An 18,273-nucleotide genomic window follows, 5' to 3' on the forward strand; every position below is an offset into this window, starting at 1 on the left:
GTTTTCAGCTGAAATGACAGACCAGTTGTGAATTTAGTGCATGCTTCTTGATAATGATCACACATCTTTGTATTTAAGGTGTTTTAATAGTAAGAACGCACTAAAACTGCTTTTGAAGGTTGAATCACTATGGAAATTCTGATGTGGTTAAACATGTTGGAAATGTTTTCATTAATAGTAATTTTTAAAAAGCTAAAATGTATTAATGACTTTGGAAAGAGCCTTCTTGCAGCTCTTTAAGCAGTCTAACAATCCCTAGTGATTTATGATGTTCTTTCCTGTTAGTAAATATACTGTTGTAAACTGTGGGATACGTTAAAATTAACAGTTTTAACGTTAAAACTTGAATGGTTTAAGATTGAATTCAAAGACAACAGTCCTGAATCAGAGCCTTGGCTCTTTAAATTGGTTAAACACTCTAAGAAACATTCTTAAGGTTTAGTTTTCTCATCTTTTAAGAAGGAGGTAACCACTGACAGGCTATAATAGTCTTGAATGAGAAGAGAATGTAAATTAGAGCACCCACAATACTGTTACTGATGAAATGTTTTGTTATTATTTGAAGCCAATAAAGTTAGTAATACTTGGAGTTCTGATTCAGGTTTTTCAATAAAAAGGATTCCACTCCTTGTTCTGTAAGGTCCTCTTAGCTGATTATTTTATAAACATTTTAACAGCTTAAAAAGGACCACAATGTTATTTTACGTCTGAGTGCTTTATTAGAAAATACTTTGCTTTTTATCCAATTGATCAAAATTTACTGCATTCTTTTTTACCAGAATGAACTAAATAGGGGGGAAGGATTGCTTTAATAAATTCTGAATATTATTATCTCTGATCAGTGATGAATACTTGAAGTCAGCCTGTGATTCTGGTCTGACTTAAACTCACTTGGTTCTTATGTTTGGTTTCAGGTGATTTTTAACTACCAAGGCAGTAACTGAAACTTTTATAATTGACGGGGAAAGGAAATAGCTTATAGACTCTTATTTATCCAGTAAATATATATTCTTAATGATCACTTTTAGTGTGCTTTGCAAAGGACCCATTTAATACAAATTTATTTGGAACTGCTTGGGTGTTATACGTGCACGTAGAGTCCATGAAAACAAATCCAAATGTGGATTGAAGACCACTATATATTTTCATTTTGCTACCCATCTGGTAAAGGATAGCAGGATGAGCACTAAGGGACATCTGATCTGACCTTTTAACTTAGTTTGGTCGTTCAAAATAAAAGGGCCATAAACTACTGGGCCATTTTAGAATATTGTAGACTACAGAATAAAGCTTTTTAAAAAGTTACTTTTGTGATCTTTTTCGAAAATACTCCTTTAATATGTCAAGTCCCGAAAAAAGAATTTTCCTGAGGGATTGATGAACTTCCTTCACATCTTTACCATGGACTATTTTGTCGAAAAGAACTGAGGTGTGTGACGTGCTACATATGCTTATATGCAGTCTTGGAGACTTAGCTGTTAAATGAAAAAGTTGGAGTTTCATGATTATGGAAAGAATTAGTTCCTTTATATTTTAAAAGAAACTCCTCAAGGGAATTCCCTGGTTAGGACTCTGCATTTTCACTGCCTGGGGCCTGGGTTCAGTCCCTGGTTGAGGAACTAAGATCCCACAAGCCATGCAGTGTGGCCTGAAAAAAAAAAAATAAAAAAAGAGTTCCTCAAACAAGAAGACATACATGAATGTTGTATATGTATGTATATATGAGCACATGTATATTCCTTAGGAAGGATCTGCAAAGATGCACACCAGATTGTTAATTATAGTTAGTCCTGGTGTGAGGGAAGTTCAGGATAATTTTCACATTGTGTCTTTTTTTTTTCCCCTAAATCTCAGGAACGTATTCATAAATATGTAGTTAAAGAGAACTAGACTGAAAATTGAGCATTTTCAGAATATTAAAAATCTTGAGGCTGTAACCTTTGGTCTTGGCACCTCTCAGTGGTCCAGGATGGATAACTGTAAGAGCAATTTGCCTGGGATAGAGTTAAGAGAAGAAAAAGTCTCTTTATTTCCTCTTCATAATTGAGGTGGAAAACAAGCAGCCTAAACAATGTTAAACTTGCTGGAGAGCGCATGAACGCGATCTTAGCAAGACCCTAACCCTGTAACTAGTGTAATTTTGTGTTTCCTTTTTAGCTCCGGACCAAAATTTAACAGTGCCATCCGAGGAAAGATTGGGTTGCCTCATAGCATCAAATTAAGGTTTTTAAACATACTTCTGAATTGTTTAAATTGTTTTTCAAGGAACTAACGTGGTGTACTTGTTTGGGTAACTTTTGAAACTTTTTAACTTGCAGCAGACGACGCTCCCGAAGCAAAAGTCCATTCAGAAAAGACAAGAGCCCAGTGAGGTAACTGTTGTCCCTATTTCTTTTGTTTTGTACTTTTAGCTTTTATAAAGTTTTTACAACTTATGCTACTGCTAAATTTAATGACAAATAGTAATTTGGATCATATTAAATCTTGATTGATTTTGCAGTTCTAGTATTACTAGTTTTTAAAAGATTTATTTATTTATTTTTGGCTGAGTTGGGTCTTCATTGCTGCATGCGGGCTTTCTCTTGTGGGGGCAAGCGGGGGCTACTCTTCGTTGTGGTGCATGGGCTTCTCATCACGGTGGCCTCTCGTTGCGGAGAACGGCCTCTAGGCGTGAGGGCTTCAGTAGTTGTGGCTCACGGGCTCTAGAGCGCAGGCTCAGTAGTTGTGGCGCACGGGCTTAGTTGGTCTGCGGCATGTGGGATCTTCCCGGACCGGGGCACAAACCCGTGTCCCCTGCATCGGCAGGCGGACTCTCAACCACTGCGCCACCAGGGAAGCCCCCAATTCTAGTATTATTAATGTGAATTTCTAAGTTTTCAATAACTTGCATGTGAGAAGAACAGAGCAGAAATTCCCACTTTAATGTGTAGATGTTACATGTGCTTTTATTTCCCTTTTATAGCAGCTAAAAAAAATTTTTTTTAACATCTTTATTGGAGTATAATTGCTTTACAGTGGTGTGTTAGTTTCTGCTTTATAACAAAGTGAATCAGTTACGCGTATACATACGTTCCCATATCTCTTTCCTCTTGCGTCTCCCACCCTCCCTATCCCACCCCTCTATGTGGTCACAAAGCACCGGGCTGATCTCCCTGTGCCACGTAGCTGCCTCCCACTAGCTAGCTATTTTATGTTTGGTAGTGTATATATGTCTATGCCACTCTCTCACTTTGTCACAGCTTACCCTTCCCCCTCCCCATATCCTCAAGTCCATTCTGTAGTAGGTCTGTGTCTTTATTCCTGTCTTACCCTTAGGTTCTTTGTGACCTTTTTTTTTTTCTTTGATTCCATATATATGTGTTAGCATACGGTATTTGTTTTTCTTATTCTGACTTCACTCTGTATGACAGACTCTAGGTCCATCCACCTCACTACAAATAACTCAATTTCATTTCTTTTTATGGCTGAGTATATTCCATTGTATATATGTGCCACATCTTCTTTATCTATTAATCCGATGATGGACGATTAGGTTGCTTCCATCTCCTGGCTGTTGTAAATAGAGCTGCAATGAACATTGTGGTACATGACTCTTTTTGAATTACGGTTTTCTCAAGGTATATGCCCAGTAGTGGGATTGTTGGGTCGTATGGTAGTTAATATTTGTAGTTTTTTAAGGAACCTCCATAATGTTTTTCATAGTGGCTGTATCAATTTACGTTCCCACCAGCAGTGCAAGAGTGTTCCCTTTTCTCCACACCCTCTCCAGCATTTATTGTTTCTAGATTTTTTGATGATGGCCATTCTGACCGGTGTGAGGTGATATCTCATTGTAGTTTTGATTTGCATTTCTCTAATGATAAGTGATGTTGAGCATTCTTTCATGTGTTGGCAGTGTGTCTAAAACTTTTTAATGGTAGCTGTAGAAAACTTTAGCCTTGACTCACCTTTGGAGTTAATAAATTTTAAGTTATTGAAATAACTTCTTGTGGGAAAGTAGTTGAAATAGTCATGAGTTTTATCATTTGGCTCCATTACTTGAGAAAAGTATTTAATTTCCAAAATCGTAACCGAGTTGACTTGATTTCAAGTAGTAATATTATGTTTTTGAGTGTTTCTGCGAGGTATTTTCCTCTTAAAAAAAGATAAGACTGATCTATCCAGTCTACCATTTTGGTTCAAGGAATGTTTTGTTAACACGATAACATTGTTTTTTTACTGATGTTCTGGCTTCCCTTAAAAAGGTACCTTTTAACTTTTGAGTCTATCTTCTTGTTTGACGTATTCTAACTGTAGGATTTAGTGATAGCCTTAATGTTCTTAAAGGCGCTCTTTGTAACAGATACTGAGTTTTTGTTTAATATTTAGTTTTCTTTCATGGGAAAACTCCCGTTTAGTTCTCATTCTTTGGATATAGTCAGCTTTGTACCGCTGTTATACGGTAATAGGTTTAAAATTACTTGCAGATTTCTCAAGGGGATGTAACGTGAGTTTTGTAAAGTTCTTCCGGAGAATGTCCAGAACATGGTTAAGAAAGAGCATGTTTATGCTTACATTTTTAAGGATTTACTTAGAACCTTAATCTTAGTAGAATTATTTATAATAATGTCAGTAGACAATGTTATTTTTCCTTGACGTTCATTAAGTTAAATTTATCTCTTGTGCTCTTTTACTTTTCTCACATATTTGGGCACTTTTAGTTTCCTCGGTAAATTTAGAAGTGTACACCATCTATTTGTAAGCATGAGTAGATTAAATCCCACTATTGTTATTTGGCTAGATAATCTCTTGCTTTTCATTTTTGACTTGCTAATTGTTCCTGTCTCTGTATTCTATAACCATCAAGTATTTTTTCGGGTATTGAATTTGTAGAGTCTTAGTAAGACTGATGTAATTCTGATAAACAGCTGCCTCAGTATTCCATGTATCTCTCTCAGTTTGTGAAAAAAAATTCTTAGAGTCAAATAGTTTTCATCATTTGGGGTTTTACTCTCAAGTTTGTCATTTGTGATTATGAAACTTAATTTTATTTTATGATTTCCTTTTGGGGAAACATCCTTTCTACTAATTTGGACCAGTCCAACATTAGTGTGGACTCAGGGGTTATTACTTGTGACTGTCATTAAACTCTCAGGCTTCTGATTGGCCCTTTATTATCCTGGAGAGAGTACCATTTGTAAGATTGAGAGGCCAGTGGACTTTGGTCCTGATAATGTAAGATACTATCAGAAGAAACATTTAGAAATTATCATCATATTGAAGGCATTGAGTCACACTGAATTATTTTATGGACATTTTATATACATCATAGTTAAAGTGGGCTTGGGAGTAGTGACAGACTGGTTTCAGGAAAGTTTATTCTGTTTACTGAAAATGTGCATTAAGAGTTATTTTAAAAGAATAAGTTATAAAGTTAATTCTATATTCTTTACCCCTGTTAGGGAGCCTATTGATAATCTGACTCCTGAGGAAAGAGATGCAAGGACCGTTTTCTGCATGCAGCTGGCAGCAAGAATTCGGCCAAGAGATTTGGAAGAGTTTTTCTCCACAGTAGGAAAGGTAATCTAAGCCTGTTTACAGAGCTAATTTAAGTAGAAACTGCAAACAACATTTTAACAATTGTCAGTGTGACAGATAAAATTAGAAAACATCTAAATACATTTTTTTGTTTGGTGGAATTTAGTTAGGGAATTTTTTTTTTTTTAATATTTATTTATTTGGCTGCATCGGGTCTTAATTGCGGCCTGCAAACTCTTAGTTGCGGCATGTGGGATCTAGTTCCCTGACCAGGGATCTAACCCGGCCCCCTGCATTGGAAGTGGAGAATCTTAGCCACTGGACGAAGTCCAGGGAATTTATTTTTGATACCATTTCTTTTTGCCTCACTTGGAAGTTAATAGTGTTGGAATTGATGTATGTTGATAAATGAATTGGGCCTACAAATTTACCTATTTAAAAAAATCTTTTTAATGGCTTGCTTTGCAATATCATAAATATGCCTCCTATCTTTTGAAATTATTATACTTACTGTGAATGGTTGCACAAACAGAACCTAAAGTGTGTGTTTTCTTTTTAGGTTCGAGATGTGAGGATGATTTCTGATAGAAATTCAAGACGTTCCAAAGGAATTGCTTATGTGGAATTTGTCGATGTTAGCTCAGTGCCTCTAGCAATAGGATTAACTGGCCAGCGGGTTTTAGGAGTGCCAATCATAGTACAAGCGTCACAGGTAACTTTTTTCTTGGTTAAGAATTTGATCATTGGTAGTGTTAGAAACTTGTTTCTTAGAGTTGTGTTGTAACGCCTTGAGCCTTACACAATCACCACTTCCTACCGTAAGTCAGATGTTCTCAGGGTAGCTTTTTTAAAAAAAATTTGCCTTGATTTCTTTGATAATTTTGTATTCTTAATAACATCCTGTTCCATTTTAGTGTAAGTTGTAAATACCTATTTCATGGAAAAGACTTGGGAACTTGTTCTAGAATTTTACTGATTTGTGATGACTTCTTATTTGGGGATAGAAGCATCTAAGAACATGTTTTCCCCTTCTGATCTTTTAAATGGAATGGTTTTGACATTTTTAGTAAATTTAATATTTTCGCTGTTTTAAAATACATACTTGGGAAAGATTTTATATAATAAGAATAGTTTGAACAGCTAGCTGTTAGTTCTAGCATTTCTTGAAAGTAAGGTGTTTCAGACTAATTTGGAGAATGTTTTGCAAGATAATCCAAATTATGATTTAATTCCTCTTTGCTGATGCTCCACAATAAATGAGTGTTGCCTTTGTAAAAATGAAATTAGTGTTAATATTTTAGTTCATTTAGGTATGGAAAAATTGGGATATATCATTCTACTGAGTATATGTATATATATTTTTTTGTGGTACGCGGGCCTCTCACTGTTGTGGCCTCTCTGGTTGCGGAGCACAGACTCCAGACGCGCAGGCTCAGCGGCCATGGCTCATGGGCCCAGCCGCTCCGCGGCATGTGGGATCTTCCCGGACCGGGGCACGAACCTGTGTCCCCTGCATTGGCTCTCGACCACTGCGCCACCAGGGAAGCCCCTTTATTGAGTATATTAACGTGAAAGTATTTTTTTGATTTTTCATCAGTACCTTTTTGTACTAAGAAGCAAGTTGATTTCTGTGACTACCTGATAACTTAGATTTTTTAAATGGAGAATATAGGATTTAAAGAATTTATTTTTGGCCTTGCCGAGCGGCTTGTGGGATCTTAGTTCCCCCACAAGGGGTTGAACCGGGCCATGGCAGTGGCAAAAGTGCCGAGTTCTAACCACTGGACTGCCAAGGAATTCCTGAGGATTTAAAGAATATTTTTTGAGCGATACAAAATAACAGTTGCTATGTTCGTTCCTTTTCAAACCCCTGAAACAAATACTCCTCATAACTCCTGAAAAATCTGGTTACTCATCAAGCTTTTACATCATTTTGTAGTTAGGCACAAAATTTGTAACCAGATCTTAAGTGAAATTCCAGTTTCACTGTTAAGCTGTAACTGTGGTCAGATTACTACTTTCTATCTCTAAAAGACGATGTGGTAGGTCCTACATAGTGTTGTAGCAGTATGTAATATTGGGTACTTATCATTTGGTTATATGTCACAGTAAGAAAAGAATTGTTAGGAAGCAGGCTGGGGGGAATCATTGCTCAATTCATTTCTCATGATGGAGGACAAACCTAATAGTGTGTACGTTGGCCTGGCAAAGGGCTCAGAAGAATCACATTGATAAATGAGATTTTGAATTCATTTAACTTTAACCTCCTATTATGCCCCAGTTTGTTAAAGGAGTTTGTGTTAGAATATAAATTGAGAACTGTTTCCTTTGAGAAGTACTTGGTATGGGAAAAAATGACTGCTGAACTGAATGGTTTACTTAGTTTGATTTATATTGATGTTAGTCCTTTTAAGATGGACAGCCAGTTGGTGTACTGTACGTTGAGTAACAGTGATATTGAGAGCACATGAATAATGAGTGTATTTAACACTTCCAGGAGATAATCTTGTATTTCCACATTTGGCATATCTGTTACCAGGATGCTGCTTTAGACTGGCATAATGTAGGGTTTTTTTTAATTTTTTAAAAAATTTTATTATTTAATTTTGGCTGCATTGGGTCTTTGTTGCTGTGTGCAGGCTTTCTCTAGTTGCAGTGAGTGGAGGCTACTCTTGGTTGTGGTGCGTGGGCTTCTCATTGCAGTGGGTTCTCTTGTTGCGGAGCACGGGCTCTAGGTGCTCTGGCTTCAGTAGTTGTGGCACATGGGCTCAGTAGTTATGGCTCGCAGGCTCTAGAGCACAGGCTCAGTAGTTGTGGCGCATGGGCTTAGCTGCTCCGTGGCATGTGGGATCTTCCTGGACCAGGGCTCGAACCCGTGTCCCCTGCATTGGCAAGCATATTCTTAACCACTGCGCCACCAGGGAAGTCCCCAATATTCTTTTATGTATGACTTACACTTAGCATAATTTGGTATCAGTTGTCATTAAGCAAACCTAAGGTATGAGTGGGATTTGCTACTCTGCTCAAAATGGTATTTATTCATTCTTAAGTGGATGTGTGATGTGCCTTATGTGTTGTCTTAACTAACTTGTAGGCAGAAAAAAACAGAGCTGCAGCAATGGCAAACAATCTACAAAAGGGAAGTGCTGGACCTATGAGGCTCTATGTGGGCTCGTTACACTTTAACATAACTGAAGATATGCTTCGGGGGATCTTTGAGCCTTTTGGAAGGGTAAGTCCCAAGTTTTTTAGTGGATCCTAAATCTTGAAACAAATGTAACTGCACAATAATTTATTTGCTTTGTCATGTTTCTAAGAGATTAATGTTAGGATTGGAGTGGTTCTATAAAGTTTTTGAGACAACTTAGATCAAGATAGTTTCCCTGAAGATAGCATTTGAAGACAGAATCTGTCAACATTTGTAATGCTACAGTGCAATGCATAGTATTAGCTTCAATTATTAAAAAATCGACCTGAATGATAAAATGCACTCTGCATTGGAGCAAGAGATTTTTTTTTTCTTGGTTTGTTTCTTAGGATAGTATTTCTTACTGAAAATTTAAGGGTATATAAGCTTCTCTGTACTTAATATGTAAGGAATTAGAATTAGACTATTTATGCCCATTTAGTCCTCTTTTTTTTTTTTTTTTTAAAGAACTCAGCTTTTTATTGAACGTGCTACTAAAGAGGTTTAGTCAAAAGGACCAAAGCTCATGTCATCATCAGACTCTTCAGATTTCTCTTTCTTTGCTTCTACTTTCTTCTCCTCAGCTGGGGCAGCAGTGGTGGAGGGGACAGGACCTCCTGCTGGTGTAGCACCAGCTGCTGGGGCAGGTCCACCTGCCCCCACATTGCAGATGAGGCTCGCGATGTTGACATTGGCCAAAGCCTTTGCAAACAAGCCTGGCCAGAAAGGTTCAACATTTACACCGGCTGCTTTAATGAGGGCATTGATCCGTGACTGTCACCTCATTGTCGTGTAGGATGAGGGCCGAGTAGATGCAGGCGAGCTCCGAGATGGTGCGGGCGAGGGCTAGGCAGGGTCTGCCGGGCGCGGTGCTAGTTGCCGGATGAAGTGAGGGCCTCACCCCAACGCGGCCTTAGCTTCCTCGGAAGGACCGAGCACCTTAGCAGAAGCTGAGGAAAAGGTTTTTGTTTTTTTTTTTTTAATTGAGATAAAATTGATACAGCATTGTCTAAGCTTAAGGTGTACGACATAGTGATTAAACTTACATGCATCATGAAATTATTACAATAGGTTTAATGAACATCTGTCATCTTATACAGATACAACATTAAAGAAATAGATAACACATTTTTTTCCTTTGTGACGAGAACATTTAGGATTTACTCTTGAGCCTTAATTTATGGTATACAGCAGTGTAATAATACATTACATCCCTAGTACTGATTTATAACTGGAAGTTTGTACCTTTAGACTACTTTCATCTAATTTTTCCCTCCACCCTCTACCCCCGACCCCTCACCTCTCTGTTAGCCACAAATCTGATCTTTTTTTCCATGAGTCTGTTTTTGAAGTACAGTTGAATTGCAACACTAATAGTTCCTGGTACACAACATAGTAACTTGATATTTTTATGCATTTTTTCCAAAAGAATCACCAGGGTAAGTCTAATTCTCCTCATTTTAGAAGAGATGTTAGAATAAATGTTACTAGTAGGCTGTGCTCTGGTTTAAAAAATTCATTGTGTGGCCATGAATAAAAATCTTGGTTCCTGTCGTACCCCGTCCACTACTTAATCTTTATGGCCCTTGGATATACATTTCGTTGTTTTCTTTCACTACCCCACTCAACCCCTTTGTTAAACTGTTTCATGTGTCAATAATGATAAAGTTGGGGTGTTGAATTTTGTGGGTGCTTTATATTTATTGGAAATATACACATATTAATGGTGCACAAATCATAATTGTATGAGTTGGTCAGTCATTACAAAATGAATGCGTTCCTGAAACAACCAGAACATGAAATATAATATGTGGGTGCTGTTTTTTAATTGTTCATGCTTCCTTTGTATGACCGAGTTTGTTGGGATATTGTGATGTAGTAAATACAGTTCCCTCAGTTAAGGTGAACAATCATTGCTTTGTAGCATATTCACAGTGTTGTGCAACCATCAGCCACATCCCATTGTTGTTTTTAGTTATTCCAACATTTCAGGCAATTTATTGTGTCTGGCGTAATTGAGAATTAACATTTGGTGTATTTTAGCAAAGGGGAAGAAAAAAGGTTGATTTTGTTTTTAACATTGTATTCTGCAGAGGATTTCAGAGTTTTAGTGGGTTTTGATGCAAAAGACTCCCCAGTGCATAACTTCGTGTTTAGGAAGTTCCTCAGCCTCTAGAAAGAAGATTTTTTGGGTATGAGGGATTGTGATATGTTTTCTATTATGTTTTAGGGGGAGCCATTTTAAAATCATGTTTCAAGGGGTAAAATACTTTTGCCCCCCCTTTTTCATTTATATAAATAATAATTGTGGTTTTCATTTTTAGATTGAAAGTATCCAGCTCATGATGGATAGTGAAACAGGTCGATCCAAGGGGTATGGATTTATTACGGTAAGCATTTAACCATGATTAACATGACTTAAAAGTTTTTGATTTGAATAGCGTAGTGTAAAGCTTTACTGGTTATTGATAGTGGGGAAGGAGGTAAGGTTAATATTTTCAAGTGGTTTAACTTATTTTGCTGTTAGTAGCCAATTCTTAGTAGCTAAAGGTGTCCACCAAATGTGAAACTTAAAGCAGTTTGCTATCATTCTGTTTATGGTCAGTTTGGTTAGCCAACTGTTCATGTAATTGAAGTCATTCACTCCTTTAGGATTTCTTCAGTCTCTTTTGTGACACAGGATGTTAGTTGCATAAAGGTCTCTTGGAATTCTCTTACTTTTTATATGGACACGTCGGACAACCATGACCAGGATTGCCTTATTAAAAGCGCTTGTAGCTGACCGTTGAAGCCCAGTGCCTGAATAGGGTATGAAGTGGCAGCTTGGAATAATTGTGAATGGAGGTGCCCTTTTAAAAGTAAACTGTTTATATATTAATGTTCATGATGCAATCCAATTACATGAGAACAGTTTTTCAAATTATTTTTTAACCTTGGAAAGTGCTGGAAACACATTTTTAGTTTAAAATACAGATAGTTGTCACCACTGCTGCCATTATACACAAAAAATTTTAAAAATACAGAGATCCCAGATTTTATCAAGAAATTACAATTGTGTCTTATAACCAAATTTAAATAAAACTGAAACCTATTCTGTAGTGATAATACGTTCCACTGTTCAGTGGGATTTTATCTATCTCAGTGTGTGTTGGTGAAAAGAAAAAAGTTATAAAACACCAACATGCTGATTTGTTACTAGTAACATTAGCATGATCTCCCCCTCCCCCCAAAAAAAGGTGTTCAAGGGATTTTACATGCAACTTACAAATATTTCTTCCTACTACTGTCTAAAGTATTTAGTGTTCTATGTGCTAGATTTAGTGCTTGAATATTTGCTCAGTGGCCATATTTTCACTAGAACACTACTAAATGTCATGTAAACAATGAAGACATTTTGCAAAGCATTTTAATTTTTTAACAAAAATCAAGTATGAACTATTTCCTATGACTTACTGATTTGTATGCAAAGCTAGATTATGTAGGGACTTTCCTGGTGGTCCAGTGGCTAAGACTCCGAGCTCCCAATGCAGGGGCCCCGGGGTTTGATCCCTGGTCAGGGAACTAGATCCCACATGCCACAACTAAGGGTTCGCATACTACAGCCAAGCTCCTGCATGTGGCAACGAAGATCCCGCCTACCACAACTAAGGCTTGGTGCAGTCAAATAAATAAAGAAATATATTTTTTAAAGCAAGATCATGTAAATCTACATGGTTCTGTTGTGTGTGTAAATGTTTTTATATTTTGTAACTACTATCTGTAATTGTTCCCATCTCAATAATGGAAAAAAAATATTTTTAAACAATTCATTCTGATGAAAGATGAAGCTGTGGAATTAGAATATAGCCCGTTCTTCCATTATATTAAAACCAGATTGTGTGAATTAAAGTTTTATTGTGTCTGCGTCCTGAAATTAAGACTAATACTTAACTGGCAATAAAACAATGACTCCGAATTTTGTATTAAAAATTAAGTTTTGTATTAAAAACCTGAGTTGAACTTTTAATTTTCCTGAATAGTGTACTTTTAAGAGAGAAAAGAAGCAACATTTTAATTTATTCCAGCATATTAAAAAGGGTTTTGATGTTTGAAAAACTACTTTTCACATTTTGTTACTGAGATTCTTTATTCCCAAAGACAGGTGTCATTACTTGATAATGTCTTGCCCTTTAAACCACCACATTAATAAATGTAATATGCGTAAACTTTGGTGGTCTGATAATTTAGGTTATATTACTTATAGCTTGAACTTGTTACTTTATCATCCTTGCAGATGTAATTATTGAATATACTAGCTTTAATAAGTAAGGGTTTCTTTACCTTGCATATGTAAATAATTGCTGGACTTTTTATCCCCCTCTCAATTGTATAGTTTTCTGATTCAGAATGTGCCAAGAAAGCTTTGGAACAACTTAATGGATTTGAGCTAGCAGGAAGGCCGATGAAAGTTGGTCATGTTACTGAACGTACTGATGCTTCCAGTGCTAGCTCATTTTTGGACAGTGATGAACTGGAAAGGACTGGAATTGACTTGGGAACAACTGGTCGTCTCCAGTTAATGGCTAGGCTCGCAGAGGGTAAGTTTATCCTAGTGTTGTGAATGATTTGTTGATACCGTAATGAGAAAGGTAACCATGTAGACAAATAAATGGAAAATTATTTTTTCTTATTTTGGGGTTGACTGTTATCCTTGGGCGGCACATGCGGTTTCATAGGTGAAATTCATTGCCTTAATTATAATGGAATCTACTTTATGATGGTGCTTTTTGAGTACCACAGCATATGTTACAGGATTTCTTTTGCTTTCTATTATATCCTCATACTTCAGAATAAATTGAGTTGCAGTGCTTAATACTATGTCCTGCCTGTACAGTTGGCCTCCCATATCTGTGAGTTCTGCATCTGAGTAAGGAGGGCAGACTTTATCACGCCACTTTATGTAAGGGACTTGAGCATTTGTGGATTTTGATATCCGAGGAGATCCTGGAAATAATCTCACCTGCCCTGCTACCAAAGACCACTGTAATTTGTTTTAATGAAGTGACTTTTGTATTAAGCAACCAGAAAACTAGGATTTTCCCACTCTTAAAGCAGGGACGTTAAGACCTATTCTTTTACAGGTACAGGCTTGCAGATCCCACCAGCAGCACAGCAGGCTTTGCAAATGAGTGGCTCTCTGGCATTTGGTGCTGTGGCAGGTAGGAATTGAATCTTTTCTATTTGAAATCATTGTTTTTTCACCTAATTCGAAAATTTGCCAAATTTTTGCATTTAAAAGGACTTACTGAGAATTCAATTCATCAAGTACTTTTAACTTACAGATTTCAAGAGTTCATGTAAGGAAGTGGTGATACAGGACATAATTATCCACTCATAATAAACTGTCAGGGTATTCTTGAACCCTGCATACCAATTTTTAGTTGAAATTGCTGTTGTATTTTGGGTTTGTTTTGATTGATTGATTGATTGATTGATTCTTTTGGCTGCATCAGGTCTTAGTTGCGACATACGGGATCTTTTGTTGCAGCACGTGGGCTCCTCTCTAGTTGTGGCATGCGGGTTTTCTCTCTAGTTGTGGTGTGCAGGTGTCAGGGTGTGTGAGCTCTGTAGCTTGCAGCATGCGAGCTCAGTAGTTGAGGCGCGTGGGCTTAGTTGCCACGTGGCATGTGGGATCTTAGTTCCCTGACTAGGGATCTGACCCGTGTCCCGTGCACTATAAGGCGGATTCTTTTATCATTGGACCACCAGGGAAGTCCCCGTACGTTGTTAAGTCTTTTTAAATGTGTCACTTTTATTGAAGACCAAAAAGTTTATATTGTTTCAAAGGAAAAATAGTTTTTGTAATGTTTTTGTTTGGAAAGCTACCAGAGGCCTTTGAATCAAGCTTTATGTAAAATAATTACAGTGTTAAGAGTGCAGAGAATACTGCTTTCCTAATTAGAACATACTACAGTTGATCCTTGAACAACATGCGTTTGAACTGCAAGGGTTTACTTATACACATGGATTTTTTTCAGTTGTAAATACCACATGGTTAAATCCATGAATTTGGAAGGACTAAGGATATAGAGGGTCTACTATAAGTTACATACGGGTTTTCAACTGCTCAGATGGTTGGTGTCCCTAATCCCCAAGTTGTTCAAAGGTCAACTGTATTTTGAGATTTTGAGTTATAGAATGAAGTGCCTGGAGAGGTGAGGAAAAGAGGGAGAGAATTGATATTTCTTACAATTATGTAACAATGGGTTTAGTTTATGAATCACATTGTTTTCTTCTCTTTTGTGGCTCAGGTACTTGAAATTAACCCAAATCTATGAGCTAGGATAGTATTAAGTTTTGAGATGTTGAAGTCTTGCTTTTAGAATATCTGAGAAGAACCGTTTGTAGTTTGTACTTTAGATGACAAGAAACACTAACCCAAGAAAGTATGGCAATATAAGATCATGGTACTGCATCTGAATATATAAAAAGTTCTGTGTGGTTGCTTCATGATTTCCTTTTCAATTGAAAAGCCATTAATTAACAGAGAGGATCGTTTCTGCATCTGCATTATTCTTTATAGGGGGCACTTCTGTGTTTTCCTTTTTTTAGTGAATATTTGAAAGTTTGTGAGTACTTTAGGGTCTTGTGCTTCCTTTCAAACTGATATATTTTGAAATCTGATGGGTAGTTTTTTAAAATTACTGACAATCATGTTAGTGTATTCATATGAGAAGGACAGTTATAACTATTAATGCATTTCTGTATTTATGAATAAATTATTGTTTTGATTTAAACAAGTATTAGACATTTAATTTCTTTGCAGTGAACACGTAGTCATAGAATGTCACATACTGTAATTGAAGATACTAAAGGAAACCCATCATTTCAGAAATATATCCTAGTCTCTGGTTTGACAGTTACTATTTTACCTGAAAACTGTATCCGTGTATTGCTTCCCATTGTTAGGTCATTCTTTCAATAATTTAGAAAAATGCTAGTGTTTACCATATTCTAGATATTTCACTAGAGGCTGGTGCCTTTAGGGATTTAATACAAATACATATGATTCATTTCTAAACAATCTTCTGTTATATCCTGGCTGCTGTATCAAATATGTTGATTTGGTTTGTAAACAATATCTTCGCCTGTAGTTTTTCAGTGTTAGACATTATTACTTCCCTAAGCCATTATTTCTCTTACGATGAATGAAGAATGACTATACTTCCCTGGGCACACTTAACTGGGTAGTTTATATTAAGGCTGAAAATTCTAAATGTCCATGGATTGCTTAAAATAGCCATTTAGTTAACTATTTGTTAGTTATACTCCCCCTTTTTAGTGTTGATAGATGATTTTAAAGTTTCGTACTGTTTTCTTAAAACTTCCAGTAAATTGCTATTACTACTGAATTAATAATCAGCACTCTATTCTAAGGTAAATATTTACATAACTGGTATTTTTCTTCTGTCGTTAAAACCTTACATATTCCTTGTTAAAATAAGATAAATCGCTGAGTGTTGATGTCAATATTTGAGGCCCTTGTTGCCGAAGTTCTTAAAAGTTGTTTTTTGAAACCAAGAGTGGCCTATCACTATATCCACATGTCTTTATTCTGGAAGTTTAACGGGTCTTTGCTAAGATAAGTTAGTTCTTATCTGTATGAAACCCATGCTTTGTTTCCTAACCTGTTAACAAATGACCTGAAGAACCATTTTTGAAATTTTGATTTATATACACTTAATATAGCATGGATTTCTGATACCTATACATTTTTTCCCATTTTAGGGAAAAAAAGACAAATTGCTTTATAATTTAAAGTTTATTGACAATGTTCCTATGGTCATATCTTCAAGTTCCTTCAGTATACACCAGTTACATTTCTTCAACTCCCTGGGATGCCAGTTTTGAGCACCTAGGACCCAGGTATTCTTACATCCACATGTGACTTGGGCTGCAGATCCCTTTTCATTTTTGCCTATGTTTTATGATCATTTTGTATACTCAACAAGAAGCCCAAATGGTAATAAAGTATTGCAGTTGAATCACGTGTTACTGAAAATAAGGTTACTGAATTCAAACAATTTCTATGTTGTATATATCTATAGTTTTTAAACTTCAAGATACTTTTGGATACTGTGACATTTTCTTCACTTTTCACACTTGCTGCTGCTTTCACTTGATGGCAGGTTTCTCTTAATTGGCCTTCTCATGTAGAATTTTAATGATTATATGAGAAAATATATTGGTAGAAATCACCATTCTGTTTATTTTTAATACAGACTAGATGGTTAGATTTTTCTTGTACTACATATAGTAAATCTGATTAGATTTCATTCCTGCCTCATTAAATTTCCAGAATAGGCCAGGAAATCAGACCTAATAAAACTACCACCTTCTGGGCTGGACATGACAACTTAAAAGAACTTAAATAATATATACATATGGTTAGAATGGGGTTTTTCACTACTTAATCGGTAGATTATTGAAAGTGTTTGACGTGTACTGTTGCAGTATTTACTCTTTCACCATAAACTTCTAAAGTTTAAAATGCTTACTGACACTGATAGAACAATAAATAGTTGAATATCCCAAGTACTTGGAATTGAATTCTCAAGATCAGGGTTTTCATGCATTTTTCTGACCGGTGTGCTTCCCTTTCCCCATTTCCCATTATTCCCATGTGAAGAGTAGTATAGTGGAATGCCTTTGAGATGTGGAAGAGTTCTAGGAATAGGAATAGAGAGGCATACGTTTCCTAGGATAGGAGGAAAGAAAAAGGCCCCACAGCCTTGTCAATGAGGAATGGGGAAGGAGGTTTGGCTGCCAGGTTTTACTATAAGTTCATTTTGATAAACCCTGCTACCATAGTCCTCTTTTATTAATGCTTTCCTGACATTTACCCTGTTAGTTGAGGCTCTTCATTGTTCCTGCACTGAGCTGTAGAATTCTCTTTTGTTATAGATTTGCAAACAAGACTTTCCCAACAGACTGAAGGTGAGTTGAGTTTTTTATTTGTTTTTGAAGTGGATGTTAATGTAGCAGGACATAGTTGTGTATATATATTTTATCATAATTATTACTGTAGTTTGTATTTTGGGCCCAGTTTTGTCAGAATGACATACAGTGTCATTAACAGTAAGCCAGAAGGCCTAATCCAAGTCATTACAATTACATGAATAAAGATGATAAATGTCCATGCTTTTTTTGCTATAGCTTGCTTAGAATTATTTTCAACTTTGTATGCCTATCTTTGTGTTCTGATTGTACATTTTATATAGATGTCAGAAAATGAAACTTGTCATTTTGGTAGACAAATCTTTTAGAACATGGAGTCTGTGAACTTAATATAAGGTTAGGAAGAACTAACTCCAGTGATTTGTGTAAGCAGTACCAAGCAATGAGATTATCCAGAACTAAATTGCATGCAGATTTCAGAGATTGTGAAACAATTTATAAAATAGGCTATTTTCTTAGTTTTCAATTATCAAGTAAATCTCTGCCACTTAATACAGCATTTTGTTGCAGTAATTTACAGGATATACTTAAAGTCATTTAGGTAAATGATTCTGTATGAAAAAGGTCTTTTC

The 18,273-nt window shown here is 36.3% G+C and overlaps 1 protein-coding gene across 12 annotated transcripts in view; it reads left to right on the forward strand.

Annotated features, from left to right (window-relative positions):
* RBM39 (RNA binding motif protein 39) overlaps positions 1 to 18,273 on the forward strand; it is a 30,061-nt gene that overhangs the window by 8,074 nt on the left and 3,714 nt on the right. For 8 of the 12 annotated variants that reach the window (XM_029219846.1, XM_029219849.1, XM_029219854.1 and 5 more), the window contains 9 exons: positions 2,158 to 2,223; positions 2,319 to 2,372; positions 5,442 to 5,559; positions 6,077 to 6,229; positions 8,612 to 8,749; positions 11,029 to 11,094; positions 13,077 to 13,281; positions 13,825 to 13,902; positions 17,630 to 17,680. In XM_029219846.1, coding sequence (XP_029075679.1) covers positions 2,158 to 2,223; positions 2,319 to 2,372; positions 5,442 to 5,559; positions 6,077 to 6,229; positions 8,612 to 8,749; positions 11,029 to 11,094; positions 13,077 to 13,281; positions 13,825 to 13,902; positions 17,630 to 17,680 — 929 coding nt within the window. The remainder of the gene's footprint in view (positions 1 to 2,157; positions 2,224 to 2,318; positions 2,373 to 5,441; positions 5,560 to 6,076; positions 6,230 to 8,611; positions 8,750 to 11,028; positions 11,095 to 13,076; positions 13,282 to 13,824; positions 13,903 to 17,629; positions 17,681 to 18,273) is intronic. The other 4 variants (XM_029219847.1, XM_029219848.1, XM_029219852.1 and 1 more) reach the window with 4 other exon arrangements.

The sequence above is a fragment of the Monodon monoceros genome, unplaced genomic scaffold (assembly GCF_005190385.1).
Source record: "Monodon monoceros isolate NGI ecotype Baffin Bay Population unplaced genomic scaffold, NGI_Narwhal_1 Super_Scaffold_13, whole genome shotgun sequence".
In the NCBI taxonomy this organism is placed as follows: Eukaryota; Metazoa; Chordata; class Mammalia; order Artiodactyla; family Monodontidae; genus Monodon; species Monodon monoceros.